This window comes from Phyllobates terribilis, unplaced genomic scaffold (assembly GCF_046119375.1).
Source record: "Phyllobates terribilis strain yellow unplaced genomic scaffold, ASM4611937v1 Scaffold_3__8_contigs__length_932513732, whole genome shotgun sequence".
Taxonomy (NCBI): domain Eukaryota; kingdom Metazoa; phylum Chordata; class Amphibia; order Anura; family Dendrobatidae; genus Phyllobates; species Phyllobates terribilis.
This window is the reverse complement of record NW_027362763.1, coordinates 580363746-580381089: the sequence shown is the minus strand read 5'-3', so window position 1 is coordinate 580381089 and position 17344 is coordinate 580363746. Positions and strand designations below refer to the sequence as shown.

Here is a 17344-nt window from a genome sequence, read left to right as displayed (position 1 = left end):
GGACTCCATTCCCACGTAATTCAAGCAAGAGTGATCACTGGATCAGCAAAAGGAGACAAAGTGTTCATTCCACGCATTGATTTATGTCCTTCGGACACCGGTCTTCCATTTAGGCTTTGGCGTCGACAGTTTCCAGTAAAAACAGCTTTTGCAATGACAATAAACAAGTCACAAGGTCAAACTCAACACCGTGTTGGCATATATCTACCGGAGCCTGTTTTTCCTTTACAAGGAAAGTTGCTTATAGATAGTCAAAATGTATTCACAAGAAATGTGGTGTACAAAAATATTTTGGGCTGATATTGTTAACAAATATATTATAGTGTCTGTTAAGGGGACGGTTGCAAACAACTTTATTATAATGGAACGCAACCGAACCTGGGGTCCGCGATGCAGCCTGATGGACTCCGGCCGAACACCTTCCGGGTGAGAAGGAAGCAACCAACTTAAATAGCAATCTCCTCCGTGTTACAGCACACCGGAACGGGAATAGGGATTCGCACTATCTCCGTTAACTGCACGAGAGATGTGCGATAAATAATATATCTGTAGTCCTGTTGCAGCACAGGGACTACACTGTTGGCGCTAGGGTGCGTGTGTGACTCACGCCGGCGAATACGTGCCCCCAGCCGGCGTGCTACCGGACTGAGGAGTATCTCTCCACGTGGCTTACAGGTGGTACCGGGAATAGGGTGTCTGCAGACTGCTCGGGGTGTAAGGCGACCCCTTTGTCAGAGCCAGACTGTCAGATGAAGCTACCTGCCTATTTCATCTAGCCTGCCTATTTCTACTAAACCTGCCTGCCAGAAACTAAAGCACACGTGGAGCCCAAGAGACCAAGCGTCCACACAACACCATCACAGCTCAAAGATCACAGCACCCGCCATGTTTGTGGGCGGGCTTTTTAAAGATTAAGCCCTGCCCACCGTAGCACCATTGGTGACGTCACCCGCGAGCAATCAGGTGGTGCCTGGTCACCGGATCAGCTGACTCCCAAACCACCAATCACGGTCCGCCATGTCACGGGCATGCTCAGTACAGAGAATCCTGGACTTAGGCTTTAACAGCCCTGTCTCCCTCCGCAACCTATCCTTCATGTTGCTAGGAACAAAGACTCAAGAGACAACCTGTACATCTCGTGGACCAGCTAGGCGTTGGGACTGACAACGATGCTGAGCAGCATCAGCCCTGGCTGGACCGCAATAGGAGACCACAGAAGGTTCTGGACCCATTTCAAATCCAGCAGACACCTAACATTATCCCCCTCCACTTGACGCTCATTTTCCTCAACGAGCAGGGGAGCAAGAATGTGGTCCACCGGCTCCCAGGGATGATCCTCAGATCCATGGCCCCTCCAGTGTACTGGGTAACCTTTTTTCCCACGAACCATCTTAGACCCCATAATAGCCTGCACCTCGAGATTATCACCCCTGGTGTCTGTAACAGGTTGGGGTTCAGCGAGTTTTGTCAGGTGAACGGGTTTAAGGAGCAACACATGGAAAGTGTCGTGACTCCTCAGGTGTCGTGGTAACTGTAACCGGTACATTGCAGAGTTTACTTGGGCCAAAATGTTGAAAGGACCAATAAAGCGGGGGGTAAACTTAGCAGATTCCCCGCGTACTTTAGTATTGCGAGCCGTGAGCCACACTCTGTCGCTCGGATAGAATGCGGGAGCAGGACGACGAAGAGTGTCAGCCGACTCACTATCTGTGGAGTCCGCCACGGGTAATGGAGAAGGTAGTGGAGAAGGCCAGCCGGACTTTGACGGGATGATTTATCTCTCGCACAGAAGGCACACGCAAGAACATATTCCTTAACGTCCTGCCGCCACCGGGGCCACCAATAGGACCGTTGAAGGGACTTTGTGGTACGTTTGACCCCAAAATGGGCTCCGATCTTAGGGGCATGAGCCCAGGAGAGCACCTCATTTTGTAGATTAGGGGGAACGAATGACCTCCCTGAAGGAACCTGGTTTAAGGACACTGGAGCCACCCTCCCCACCCTCCGCATACCTCCCGAATTAATGGTGAGCCTGGGCTCATCATCGTCCTCAGCCGTATCCATGGACTGGGACAAAAGGTCTACCCGAGGGTTCTTTTTGACATAATCTGACAAGACCTGGGTCTTGGGGACAGACAGAGGGTCTGTGCCGGGGGCCACATCGGTAGAAGGGTCAGAGACTACCCTCCGGGTGACTGTAACCATACACTGAGACACACAATTCTCACTCCAGGAAGAAATTCTCCCCGTATTCCAGTCAATGTGTGGAGTGTGACAACGTAACCATGGAAGACCCAATAACACCTCATCTAATCCACCGGGAATAATAAGAAAGGAGATAACCTCCCGGTGACCCTGAGGAAATGACATGGTGAGGGGAATCGACTGGTGGGTGATTTGCGTGTCCAGGAGTGAACCGTTGACTACCCCAATGTTCATTGGTCTTGGCAGTAACTCTATAGGGATGGCATGCCTCTGGGCAAACGTAGATGACAAAAAATTGCCATCGGCGCCAGAATCCACCCACGCCTTGGCAGTAACCGCGGATGCTCCGAAGGACAATGTCACCTTATACAATAATTTGGAGGAAGAAGCCCTGGAATCTAACACACCTCCTCCAACGGTGGTTAGACACACTCGTTTTCCCGACTGCTTGGAACCCTTATTAACGGGGGACTCCAAGAGATGTGCAGGTTGGGAACGAGAAGAGCTAGACTCAGTTCGGGATATATCCATAGCCTCAGGCTCCGGGTCGGGAGTCGCGGGTTTGGAAATGGGTCTAGAGAAGGATGGTGCCAACCGACACTGAGGTCTGGCGACCTCCAGCTCTAACTTGTGTTCTGCATGACGCAAATCTATACGGTTAGCGAGAGAGATTAACTCCTCCAGGGAGGTTGGAATCTCTCTGGTAGATAGAGCATTTTTAATATGCCCAGCCAGACCCTTCCAGAACACCGGGATTAAAGACCGCTCAGACCAATCCAATTCAACCGCTAAGGTTCTGAACTGGATGGCATAGTGGCTGGCGGTGACCGAACCCTGGACCAACGCAAGAAGCTTAAGAGCCGTATCATGCGTGACGTGAAGACCAAGGAAAACACTCTTTAGGGCATTAAGAAAGAGATCCCCATTAGCCACTACCGGGTCATTGCGCTCCCACAGAGGAGTAGCCCACTCCAGAGCCCTGTGGGAGAGTAACGAGATGACATATCCCACTTTGGCCCTTTCGGAGGGGAACCGTGCCTCCATCATCTCCAATTGAATGGAGCATAGGTTAATGAAACATCTGCAAAATCTGCTGTCACCAGAAAATTTTTCCGGGAGAGCAAAACGGGGTGATGGAGCAATTGCAGCTGCCGCAGCATTTACCGCAGCCGAGTTGACCAGATTGGCTGCTTGAGAAGCCGCTTGGGTAGCTACTGCAGGGATATCAGCTACCGGGTCAGCTTGTTCCAGAGTCCTAAGTCTGGCCTCAAGTTGCTGTATATAGCGCTGCAGTTGCTGGTTGTCAGCCATGTTCGGCAAGACCCTGGCTCTCTGATACTGTTAAGGGGACAGTTGCAAACAACTTTATTATAATGGAACGCAACCGAACCCGGGGTCCGCGATGCAGCCTGGTGGACTGCGGCCGAACACCTTCTGGGTGAGAAGGAAACAACCAACTTAAATAGCAATCCCCTCCGTGTTACAGCACACCGGAACGGGAATAGGGATTCGCACTATCTCCGTTAACTGCATGAGAGATGTGTGATAAAAAATATATCTGTAGTCCTGTTGCAGCACAGGGACTACACTGTTGGCGCTAGGATGCGTGTGTGACTCACGCCGGCGAATACGTGCCCCCAGCCGGCGTGCTACCGGACTGAAGAGTATCTCTCCACGTGGCTTACAGGTGGTACCGGGAATAGGGTGTCTGCAGACTGCTCGGGGTGTAAGGCGACCCCTTTGTCAGAGCCAGACTGTCAGATGAAGCTACGTGCCTATTTCATCTAGCCTGCCTATTTCCACTAAACCTGCCTGCCAGAAACTAAAGCACACGTGGAGCCCAAGAGACCAAGCATCCACACAACACTATCACAGCTCAAAGATCAGAGCGCCCGCCATGTGTGTGGGCGGGCTTTTTAAAGATTAAGCCCTGCCCACCGTCGCACCATTGGTGACGTCACCCGCGACCAATCAGACTGTGCGAGGTCACCGGATCAGCTGACTCCCAAACCACCAATCACAGTCCGCCATGTCACGGGCATGCTCAGTACAGAGAATCCTGGACTTAGGCTTTAACAGCCCTGTCTCCCTCCGCAACCTATCCTTCATGCTGCTAGGAACAAAGACTCGAGAGACAACCTGTACGTCTCGTGGACTAGCTAGGCGTTGGGACTAACGACAATGCTGAGCAGCATCAGCCCCAGCTGAACCAGAATGAGAGACCACAGAAGGTTCTGGACCCATTTCAAATCCAGCAAATGCCCGATGCCTAACAGTGTCAATGTACGTCTTTCGTCTGATGATTTATTTAAATACAGTTAGATATTCATGTAATAGTTTATATATTTTGATGATCTGTTTAATAATTTCATTCAGTTGTATTAAGTTCTATGAGCAATAAAATTTAATGATAATGTATATACTTTACCCGGAAAATCCTGTGTATTCATTGCATTATTCTTAAATCTTCATAAATAAACTACATACATATTCTAGAATACCCGATGCGTTAGAATCGGGCCACCATCTAGTATATATATATATATTATACAGCTCTGGCAATAATTAAGAGACTACTGCAAAATTTTCATTTTCTCTGATTTTTCTCTTTATAGGTATTTTTTTGAGTTAAATATACATTGTTGTTTTATTCTATAAACTACTGACAAAATGTCTCCGAAAGTCAAAGCTAAAAAATTTGTATTTATTTGCAGCAAATGAGAAATCGTCAAAATAATAAAAAAGAAACGGTGCTTTCAGGCTTCAAATAATGCGAAGAAAACAAGTTCTTATTCATTTAGAAACAACAATACTCATGTTTTAACTCAGGAACAGCTCAGAAATCAGTATTTGATGGAATAACCATGATTTTTAGTCACAGCTTTCATGCGTCTTGGCATGCTTTCTACCTTTCTTTCAAACTGCTTTTGGGTGACCTTATGCCACTCCTGGCACAAAAATTTAAGCAGTTCTTCTTTGTTTGATGGCTTTTGACTATACATCTTCCTCTTGATTACATTCCAGAGGTTTTCAATGGGGTTCAGGTCTGGAGATTGGGCAGCCATGACGGGGTCTTGATGTGGTGCTCCTTCATCCACACATTGATTGACCTAGCTGGTGTGGCATAGGGCATTGTCCTGCTGGAAAAAACAGTCCTCAGAGTTGGGGAACATTGCCTGAGCAGAAGAAAGCAAGTGTTTTTCAAGGATAACCTTGTATGCGGCTTGATTCATACGTCCTTCGCAAGGATTAACCTGCCTAATTCCAGCCTTGCTGAAGCATCCCCAGATCATCACTGATCCTCCACCAAATTTCACAGTGGGTGCAAGACACTGTGGCTTGTATGCCTCTCCAGGTCTCCGTCTAACCATTAGACGACCAGGTGTTGGGCAAAGCTGAAAATTAGACTCATCAGAGAAGATTACCTTACTCCAGTCCTCTATGGTCCAATCCTTATGGTCTTTGGCAAACTTTAGCCTGGCTCTCCTTTGCTTCTCATTGATGAAAGGCTTTTTTCTAGCTTTACATGACTTGAGACCTGCCTCTAGGAGCCTGTTACGAACTGTTCTTGCTGTGCACTTCACCCCAGCTTCAATTTGCCATACCTTTTGTAGGTCACTTGATGTCATCCTGCGGTTGCTGAGTGACATTCGAATAAGATGACGGTCATCCCGGTCAGTGGAGAGTCTCTTTCACCCTCTGCCGGTCTGTAGCTTTGTTGTCCCCAATGTCTGCTGCTTGACCTTATTGTAATAGACTGCCGTCTTCGAAATTTTAAGGATGGAGGCTACATGACGCTTACTGTATCCCTCTGCTAGTAAAGCCAGAATTGAGCCCTTCTTTTCCTCACTCAAGACTTTTCTTTTCAACTCCTTTGGCATGGTTAAAAGTTATTTTTTCATTCAAATTACTTTTGGGCTATTCCTAGCACTTGTTTTGCCATCCAGCTTGTCCTATTGCAAGAGGATTATGAAGACCACAACAGTGTTTTTTATACTTTCTCTCATTACATAAGATTTGGTTCAGGTGATCACCTAATCGGAAGCACATTAAGTAGAATGAGGTTGGAATTCAACTGACACGGGAATGGAATGGCTGTCAGACATGTAGAGATGGTGATTTTTAGAAAACTGTGCAGTGGTCTCTTAATTTTTGCCAGAGCTGTATATATACACACATATACATACACACATACACAGTGGTGTGAAAAAGTGATTTTTCTTTTCCTGATTTCTTATTCTTTTGCATGTTTCTCACACTTAAATGTTTTAGATCACAAAACAAATTTAAATATTAGACAAAGATAACACAAGTAAAAAATGCAGTTTTTAAATGAAGGTCTTTATCACTAAGGGAAAAAGAAATCCAAACCTAGAGGGGCCTGTGTCAAAAAGTGATTGCCCCCTAAACCTAATAACTGATTGGGCCACCCTTAGTAGCAACAACTGCAATCAAGCGTTTGCGATAACTGACAGTGAGACTTTTACAACGCTCTGGAGGAATTTTGGCCAACTCATCTTTGCAAAATAGTTGTAATTCAGCCACATTGAAGGACTTCGAGCATGAACTGCCTTTTTAAGGTCATGCCACAGCATCTCAATCGGATTAAAATCAGGACTTTGAGTAGGCCACTCCAAAGTCTTCATTTTGTTTTTCTTAAGCCATTCAAAGGTGGACTTGCTGGTGTGTTTTGGATCATTGTCATGCTGCATAACCTAAGTGCACTTCAGCTTGAGGTCACAAACAGATGGCTGGATATTCTTCTTCAAGATTTTTTGGTAGACAGCAGAATTCATGGTTCCATTTACCACAGCAAGTCTTCCAAGTCCTTAAGCAGCAAAACAGCCCCAGGCCATCACACTATCGCCACCATATTTTACTGTTGGGAAGATGTTCCTTTTATGAAATGCTGTGTTACTTATATGCTATATGTAATGGGACATAAACCTTCCAAAAAGTTCAACCTTTGTCTCATCAGTCCACAGAGTATGCTCCCAAAAGTCTTGGCGATTATCAAGATGTTTTCTGGCAAAACTGAGATGAGTCTTCATGATCTTTTTGCTCAGCAGTGGTTTTCATCTTGGAACTCTGCCATGCATGCCATTTTTGCCCAGTCCCTTTCTTATGGTGGAGTCACGAACACTGACCTTAACCCCTTTACCACCTTGGGTTTTTCCATTTTTGTTATTGTTTTTTGCTCCCCTTTTTCTTAGCCATAACTTTTTTATTTTTAGGTCAATATAGTCATGTGAGAACTTGTTTTTTTGCGGGACGAGTTGTACTTTTGAAGAACACCATTGGGTTAACCATATTGTGTACTGGAAAACGGGAAAAAAATTCAAAGTGCGATAAAATTGTAAAAAAAAAAATGCAATTCCACAATTGTTTTTCGTTGTTTTTTTTTCAGTGTTCACTAAATGCTAGGTCATTACGAGTTCGTAGATACCAAACATATATAGGTTCTTTTTTAAGTGGTGAAAAAAAATCCAGTATTTGCAAAAAAAAAAAAAAATTACGCCATTTTCCGAGAGCCATTGCGTTTTTTATTTTTCGGGATCTGGGGCCAGGTGATGGCTTATTCTTTGCGCGCCAAGTTGATGTTTATATTAATACCATTTTGGTGTAGATACGATGTTTTGATCGCCTGTTATTGCAATGTTGCGTCGACCAAAATAATTTAATTCTGGCGTTTTGATTTTTTTTCTCGTTACGCCGTTTACCGATCGGATTAATTATTTTTTTATATTGATCGGGCGATTCTGAACACAGCGATACCTTATTTTTTTATTGTGTTATTTTGAATGGGGCAAAAGAGGAGTCATTTGTACTTTTATATATATTTTTTTATATTTTTAAAAACGTTTTTTTTTTACCTTACATTTTCTTCAAATGCCTCCATGGCAGAGTAGAAGCTGCGATCTTCCGATCGCCTGTGCTATTCACAGCAGGTCTTCAGCCCTGTTATGTGTAGAAAAAGTGCTCACCTGCTATGATCACCGACTGCTAGGCAGCGCTCATAGCATCCCAGCAATGACAACCGCAGGGGTCTCCTGCAGACCCCGGATTGTCATGTCAACTCATTGGCGACCCGCGGTCATGTGACACGGGCAGAGTTAGTGACACGCTTCCAGTGCAAACATGTTAAATGCCGCTGTCAAAGATTGACAGTGGCATTTATCATGTTAACAGCCATGGGTGGATCACGATTCCACCCTCGGCTATTAGGGCCACATGACAGCTGTACAGATGTGCCGTCATGTGCCCTAAAACATGCGGGCTCATCGCCGGAGCAAAGAAAAGACATGCAAAAACTGGGGATACACCTTTAATAAATACAAATTTATTAATCAAGTAGACAAAAGGACAAAAAACAACAAAATTAAAACCAATGAAAACCCCAATAATGGGAAACAATAAACATTGATTTGCTCACAATATAGCTAATGTCAAACCTCCAATGCCCTGGTATAGACGAAATCACATATATCAGAATTATATTAAAGAACCTAACATGACCCACTGGGAAAGTGCAGTCCATGGTAACACAATAATACCCAATGAGCAGAGGTGATATCCAAAAGGACGTAAACAAGTAAGCACAAAGTATGTAACCAGATAAGAAGTATGATGATGAAGTGGAAAATAAAGACCCACTAAACCTGATCACAAAGATGATAAAAGGCAATTGTTAGAGGTCCTAAGTGATGACACTCTGCCAGCACCATGCACAGGGGTACCAATAGTCCTATATTAAAAAGATAATCATGTTGTCCAAACCAGATCAAAGAACAGAGTAAAGGATGTGGGAAAAGCCTCATCGCCGGAGCCCGCATGGAGTGCAGGGATACAATCATTGACGTACTCATATGTCCAAGGTTGGAAAGGGGTTAACTGAGGCTAGTGAGGCTTGCAGTTCTTTGGATGTTGTTGTGTGGTCTTTTGTGACCTCTTGGATGAGTCATCGCTGCACTCTTGGGGTAATTTTGGTCAGCCACTCCTGGGAAGGTTCACCACTGTTCCATGTTTTTGCCATTTGTGGATAATGGCTCTCACTGTAGTTCGCTGGAGTACCAAAGTTTTAGAAATGGCTTTATAAACTTTTCCAGACTGATAGATCTCAATTGCTTAAAAAAAGAGAAAAGAAGGCAAATCGGCTTTGAATTTCACACAAACCCCCCAAAAAATGGGCTGGAAAAAATTGTAAAATTGTTGGCACCCTCGACTTAAAATTTGGTTGCACACCCTTTTAAATAAATAACTGCAATCAGTCATTTCCTATAACCATAAACAAGCTTCTTACACCTCTTAACTGGAATTTTGGACCACTCTTCTTTTGCAAACTGCTCCAGCTCCCTCATATTTAAAGAGTGCCTCCTCCCAGCAGTAAGTTTAAGATCTCTCCACAGATGTCCAATGGGATTTCGATCCGGACTCATTGCTGGCCACTTCGGAACTCTCCTGCGCTTTACTTCCATCCATTTCTGGGTGCATCTTGAAGTATGTTTGGGGTCATTGTCCTGCTGGAAGACCCATGAGCTAGGACACAAACCCAGCTTTCTGACACTGGGTACTACATTGCTACCCAAAATCCTTTGGTAGTCTTCAGATTTCATAATGCCTTGCACACAGTCAAGCTATCCAGTGCCAAAGGCTGCAAAACAACCCCAAAACATCTTTAACCTTCCACCATGTTTGACTGTAGGTACAGTGTTCTTTTCTTTGTAGGCCTCACTCCGTTTTCGGTAAACAATTGAATGATATACTCTACCAAAAAGTTCTATCTTGGTCTAATCTGTCCACAAGACTCTTTCCCAAAAGGAGTTTGGCTTACTCAGGCACATATTGGCAAACTGCAGTCTAGCTTTTTTATCTTTCTGTGTTATCAGTGGGGTCCTCCTGGGTCTCCTGCCAAAGCGTTTCATTTCATTCAAATGTCTATGGATAGTTCACGCTGACACTGATGCACTCTGAGCCTGCAGGACAGCTTGAATTTCTGGAACTTGATTGGGGCTGCTTATCCACCATCCATTTTATCCTGCGTTGCGACCTTTCATCAATTTTTCTTTGCCATCCACATCCAGGGAGATTAGCTACAGTACCATGGGTTGTAAACTTCTTGATTATGTTGCGCATCGTAGACAAAGAAACATCAAGATCTCTGGAGACGGACTTGTAGCCTTGAGATTGTTGATATTTTTCAACAATTTTGGTTCTCAACTCCTTAGACAGTCCTCTTTCTGTTCTCCATGCTTAGTGTGGCATACACAGACACACAATGCAAATATTGAGTCAACTTCTCCCCTTTTTACCTGGTTTCAGGTGTGATTTTCATATTGCCCACACCTGTTACTTGCCACAGGTGATTTTGAATGAGCATCAAATGCTTGAAACAAAGTTTAACCACAATTTTGGAAAGGTGCCAACAATTTTGTCCTGCCCATTTTTTGGGTTGTGTGAAATGATGTCCAATTTGCCTTTTTTTCTGTTTTTCGTGTTGTTCCAATACACACAAAGGAAATAAACATGCGTATAACAAAACATGTGTAATTGCAATAATTTTCTGGGCGAAATACTTCATTTTCTGGAACAATTTCAAGGGTGCCAACAGTTTCGGCCATGGCTGTAAATATTATATGGTTAATAGTTTAGAATGAAAATTCCATTTAGGATATTGGTGACGTATACAAATAATTATATAGTCTCATTGTATATACTTAGTCAGTACATTGAGACTTACATGTATTTTGTGAAAGTCCTTAGATGCACTTTGTGGTAGACTTAGCATCTTGCCTTTGGCTACATACTAGCACTGTAAAATCTACATACTCTTGATGGTATAAATGTATCTGTGTTGTCAGTCAACTTTTATGTAACATTTCTAGATCTAATTTTTATTTAAAAGGCTTGACCACCCTTTCTTTATTTACAAATAGTCCCAGTTGTACTGCTGTATTAGGCCCCTTCTGTTCTTCTCTCTTCTTCTACTGCAGCCAGTAAACTGCCACAGTTGTCACTCATTTATAAATGTCGGTCAAATTGTTTAGTTAATTATACATTATGAAATACACTTTGCAGTGCTCAAATTTTTTTTCCATTTTATACAGCGAACTGAACTTCACTTTTAGATATTATTTTTTCTTTTTTATGCATTCCGTTGGGATAATTTCTGTCTTCACAAAATAAAGTTGAAATTCTAACGTTTCATATTTGTAGCTTACATTCATCTGTTTATTAAAGGGGTTGTCCACTACTAGGAAAACCCCTTCTCGATCTGAATGTTTGGCACTGACAAAATAAAAACACTTCTACTCACCTTCCATGCTGGCGCTGTTCCAGTGATGATAGCACCCGCGTTCCCGGGACTCTCGTGCGGTTTTATAAAATGTGAGCCCTGTGCCCAATCAGCGCCAGCTTCACTGTTCCCGCCTTCTGAAGTATTGAGCATCAACAGGAAGGCAGTACTGCAACTGCTCTTTGGCTTCCTTTTGATGTTCGATTTGTCTGAAGACGGGGACAGTGACGCCAGGGCTGATTGGCCGCAGGGCTCACGTGACATAACAACCGCACGTGAGCCCCGGGAACTCGAGTGCTGGCACCGCTGGAACAGCGCCAGCGGTGAGTATAAGTGTTTTTATTTTATCGGCGCCAAACATTCAACTTGAGAAGGGGTTATCCTAATAGTCAATAACCCCTTTAAGACTTACAAAGTATAGTCCACTACAAACATATATGTTGAAACATCCATATCCATTACCAGGCACTTTCTGACCTGATTTGGATCTGTAATTCTGATCTGTGACAGAAACTGGTTAATATTTTGTCTAATTCTACTACACGATATGATGTAGAGCTTGATTTACTGTTCATTGTTCATTAGGGTAATTTGTCTACATGAAGTATTGTCTGACCTTAAAAGTTTTTTTTGTTTCATCTTAGAGATTTGAGCAGCCCTCTCATTTGGGAAGTAGTCAGTGAGCCAAACGTAGATGTCCATGAACTTGAAAGTCTTTTTTCCAAAACTGCAGTAAAAGAAAAAAAGAAACCTATTTCTGACACTATAACCAAGACCAAATCAAAACAGGTAAGTCTTTATATTCTTTATTTATTATAATACTTTGATTATCTCCTATTTGGTCAGTAGCTCCATGATAAATATTCCTAATTAGAAATATAATTATTAACTCAAAAACAGAAGAGTATGAGGCACAATGAAATAATGAAGTATGAAAATATTTACTTGTAATAACAATGAGGGGTACCAAATTACAGTATATTAGGGTATGTTGACATCTTTTTTTCCACTCGTCAGTGTATGAAGTCCTGAAAAGCGGGATTTGGATGTTTGCGCTGAAAGCACCAATGACTTTAATGGATCCAGTTGGATGAACACGTAAGGTGGGCTGTGCTGCTGGAGTAAATCAGTTCTTCAGAAATAATGATGAGAATAAGGACAGAGGATCGCATCGCACTGAACGGACTGGCCGGCACCGCTCCTGACCTGAGCATGACAGCATGATGGATTTCTTTACAGCTGTAAAGCTTGGGTCAGGAGAGATGCCGGCCAGTACGAGATTTATAATGCGATCCTATCACGAGAAATGCGGCAGTGTGTCTCTGCCCTAAGGATTTTTATTCACAACATGTGAATATCGGCTTCTTTATCAAATGCAAAACATGGCAACATATGGGTTTTAAAGGCCCAAAAAGGCCAATTACATAGGGAACACCAACAGGAACACTTTAACCAATAGGAAAATAGGGAAAGGGAGGGTGTTAAGGGGACGGTTGCAAACAAATTTATTATAATGGAACGCAACCGACCCCGGGGTCCGCAATGCAGCCTGGTGGACTGCTGCCGAACACTTTCCGGGTGAAAAGGAAAGCAACCAACTTAAATGATAAACCCTTCTGTGTTACTGCACACAGGAACGGGTATAGCGGTTCGCTCAATCTCCGTTAACCGCACGGGAGATGTGCGACCGGGGAAGTAGCTGTAGTCCTGTTAACTACACAGGGGATACGCAGTGGATGCTAGGATGCGTGTGTGACTCACGCCGGCGTGTAAGTGCTCTCAGCCGGCGTGCTACCGGACTGAGGAGAATCACTCCACGTGGCTCACAGGCGGCATCGGGAATACGGCGTTTGCAGACTGCTCGGGGTGTATGGCGACCCCCTAGTCGGAGCCAGTCTGTACGGCCAAGCTACCTGCCTATTTCCACTACACCTGCCTATTTCAACTAAAGCACACGTGGAGCTCTATAGGCCAAGCGTCCACACAACAGCATACTGCTCAATGGTCAGAATGCGCCACCATGTTTGTGGGGGGGCCTTTTAAAGATTAAGCCCTGCCCACCGTCGCATCATTGGTGACGTCACCCGCGACCAATCAGGCAGTGCCAGGTCACCGGATCAGCTGACTCCCAAACCACCAATCACGGTCCGCCATGTCACAGGCATGCTCAGTACAGAGAAACCTGGACTTAGACTTTAACAGCCCTGTCTCCCTCCGCAACCTATGCTTCCTGTTGCTAGGCACAAAGGCCCAAGAGACAACCTGTACTTCTCGTGGACCAGCTAGGCGTTGGGACTGATGGTGATGCTGAGCAGCATCAGCCCTGGCTGGACTGGAATAGGAGACCACAGAAGGTTCTGGACCCATTTTGAATCCAGAAAACGCCTGACACCTAACAGAGGGGAGTTCAACTTGCAATTTCAAAATTAAAGTCAGAGGAAAAAAAAAGAGTCCATACTTATTGATGATAAAAGGTTAATGGATGACAAAGTATTGAGGAGAAATGTATGGAATGTAGGAGAAATGGGGGCTGAACCCAGGATGGGCCAGCAAATGGAAGCCAGAATGGGAACATTTAATGGAGGAGCCATCTAGGCAGGTGAGGGAAAAATTACAAAGAAAAGAAAGGAGCTATACATATAAATGATTACACAAATAAAGAACAAATTATTGATAAGAAATGATTGGAGTGTAGGAGAAATAGAATTTGAACCTGGGACTGGTCAGTGACTTTAATGATGCAGACAAAGTAACTTGTGCTCTGCCGGACATCATTTTCAGCAGTATTTGCCTATTTGAGGCAAGCACCAAAACATGGACGAATGCGTTTTAGTGCCCACTTCAAATAGGCGGATACTGAGTGAAAATGATATCTGACAGCAAGAAGTGACAGTAGTGGTGTTGAGACAGCATGAAGCTTCAGTACCATGTAGATGCATAAAGTAAATGTGGAATGATCCCTTTTCCCAAGCAAAATCCGAGTAAAAAAAGGTGGTTTCAACATCCATTAATGAGCAACTTGCTTTATTATAGCATCACAAATCCAGAAACCGCAGCACATACAGAAGTGCACAGCCCTATTTAAACCCCCTTCAAAACAGCTATATATATCCACCAGAAAGTACAATTCTTACAGCAAACTTGTCATATAACATTATAATAGCATTATCAGTACACCATAAATATATATGCTAGTGATGAGCGAGTATGTTCGGTTAACCCTTTCGGCTAGTATATTCGGGCCGAACACCGAGTAGTTACAGCGTGCTCGGTGATATGTTTGAATCACTCCGTGTGCATGATTTGCAACTGTTTGACAGCTTTAATACATGTGAGGAATGCTTGTTTCTTTCGCATTGTTTTCCAAATATAATCCACATGTACAGTAAAGCCAATAATATGCTTGTAAAAAAATACTTCTTTCTGTATATTTTTTTCTAACGAGGACTTCTCAAAGTATTAATATCAAGATATTGTTATAAAAAAAATTGATTCATTTATTCTCGGGTTGTCTATTAAAAAGAATGATTGCAGAAGGTACATACAATAATTAGTTACAAAGTGATTGTCCATAATTAGCTTAATTGTTGAGATTCACCCATCTTTCCCTGGGATTCTGGATGGTAGATTGCGTCTGTCTGTGTCCAGCACGTGTGTCCGGATGACACCATGTGTCCGGGTAAAGAACGTCTCTCCTTGGGCCTACATCAGCAGCCGCTTTCTTCACACACAGATTCTCGTCCAGTGTCCTGTGGAATGGCAAGAGCCCCCCTGTCTCTAACACAGGGTTATATATTGTCGGTCATACCAGCTGTTCTTCTATTTATGGTACTAAGTAAAAATACACAAATAGTGCATGTCATCTAGAAACCCTAGCACGATGGCTGATGCAATCTTATGCAATGTATGGTACAGAATTCAGAATTAAGAATAAAATGAATATCCATAATTAATATTTAACAATGCTGCATGTGAAACCATGTTTATAGAAAGAATATAATTTCAGCGCAATGTTGAACTAATGTCTTAAAACCGCAAGGTAGATGGCTAGGTACAAGGAGTAATGAGTGTACTGTCCCTGCTACCTTTATCAGGAAGTGTAAATAAACATTTAGGAAGGGGAGGTTTAAAAGCGGTACCAATCATTAGGAGTCGGCCTGAGTGCTGCACGACACAAGCGTATACAGGAGGTTCTGGGCGCCTGCCGCGTCCTTCGCCATGTGACATGACGTCAAGGGGCACGGAAGGCACTGACACCAGAAGGCCACCACGACGCAGTACGCACATGCGTATCACCTGGTCGGATCATATTGAAACAAATTTGAAATTGTCTCGTCATATACCTTGTATAATCAAAAATAGGTATCGCTGCAGTACCACAAGTTGGCCACAAGATGGTGCTATAAGTGCAAATGTATATATAAAAGAAAATAACATACTGGAGATACACAGATGTAATAATGCATGGGGCAAATAAGGTGGCAACCGAGTAATGGGAAAAAAACAATAAAGGGAGGGAAAAGATATGGAAAAAATAAACAGATGCCTCTGCTACACCACATCAGTCAACAATATACACATCTTCTTCTACTTTTACACTTCTTTCCATGTAATCTTTCACATCACGATGTTGTGATATGTTGGGTGACACATGGCATATCCATCTACTGCTACATCTCAATTAGTACATGTCTTATATTTCTATACTTACCTTTTATTTTTAATCATTGATTTTTGGTATGTTATTTTCTATGTTATCTATTCATTCTTTATTTCTTCATTTATTCCCTCCATCCATCTATTAGTCTCATGGTATATCATGAAATCATAAGGTATATTGTGTATTGATGCGGTTTAGCAGAGGCATCTTCTTATTTTTTAAATGTCTTATCACGCCTTTTATTTATATTTTACCATCACTTGGTTACCATCTTGTGTGTCCCATGCAGTATTACATCTGTATATCACCAAATTGTTATTTTCTTATATCTATGCATTTCCACTTAAAGTATCATCTTGTGGTATTAAAAGTCCAGAAAGAGACCAGCACTCACTTGATTCATAAAAAAGAGGGAATTTATAATACACGATAAAAACAAGGAATATAGCACAGCTGTTCTTAGCAAGGCATAAAGGGAAACCACAAAAATCTCAGGCAACACGTATCTGACCTATGCGGTCTCAGCTGAGACTAAGGACCGTATAGGTCAGAAACGCATTGCCTGAGATTTTTGTGGTTTCCCTCTATGCGTTGCTAAGTATGGCTGTGCTATAGTCCTTTTGTTACACACGTGGATCGTGGACCCACTGCGCCACGGACCGGGGAGAGCCGTGGATCGTGGACCCACTGCGCCACGGACCGGGGAGAGCCTGGAGGCTAGAGCCCCCTAATGTTGTGATTAAACTTGGGCCACAGGTGGACATCAGGTTAAAATCCAGAACAGATCCTGGTACCGTGGCAGCTGACCCCAAGGTTCAGGACTGTAGGCACAGACTCTGAGTCCAACACAGCATCGGATACTGGTGGAACGGATAGTAATGCTAATACACACGGGACAGGGTAGTAAGCACAAGAATCGGTTCACGTACCGCCGGAGTGGTTTCTGTCTCAGGTGCCGCTGGTGTGGTTTCAAGTTCATGTACTGCCGCAGCGGTTTCTGATTCCTGTACCGGGCGGTTTCCGGTTCAAAGTACATATACAGATCAAACTGGAACAGGTACTAGAACAGATGTAGGTTAAGGGACCTGACAACAGGCTTACAGCTAGCAGACTGCCAAAACTCGCACACGGGCATGCCCTAAGCGTGCTGCCAGGGAAAGCAGTGCGGCGCACGCTAAGACTGAGAT

At 43.6% G+C, this 17344-nt stretch overlaps 1 protein-coding gene across 5 annotated transcripts in view; it reads left to right on the top strand.

Moving 5' to 3' along the window:
- Positions 1–17344, top strand: part of FMN2 (formin 2) — an 872215-nt gene that overhangs the window by 246576 nt on the left and 608295 nt on the right. For all 5 annotated transcript variants that reach the window (XR_012318036.1, XR_012318035.1, XR_012318037.1 and 2 more), the window contains exon 6: positions 12142–12286. Coding sequence is in view for 2 of the 5 variants with exons in the window: in XM_073671454.1 (XP_073527555.1) it covers positions 12142–12286 (145 nt within the window). In the remaining 3 variants the exon portion in view is untranslated. The remainder of the gene's footprint in view (positions 1–12141; positions 12287–17344) is intronic.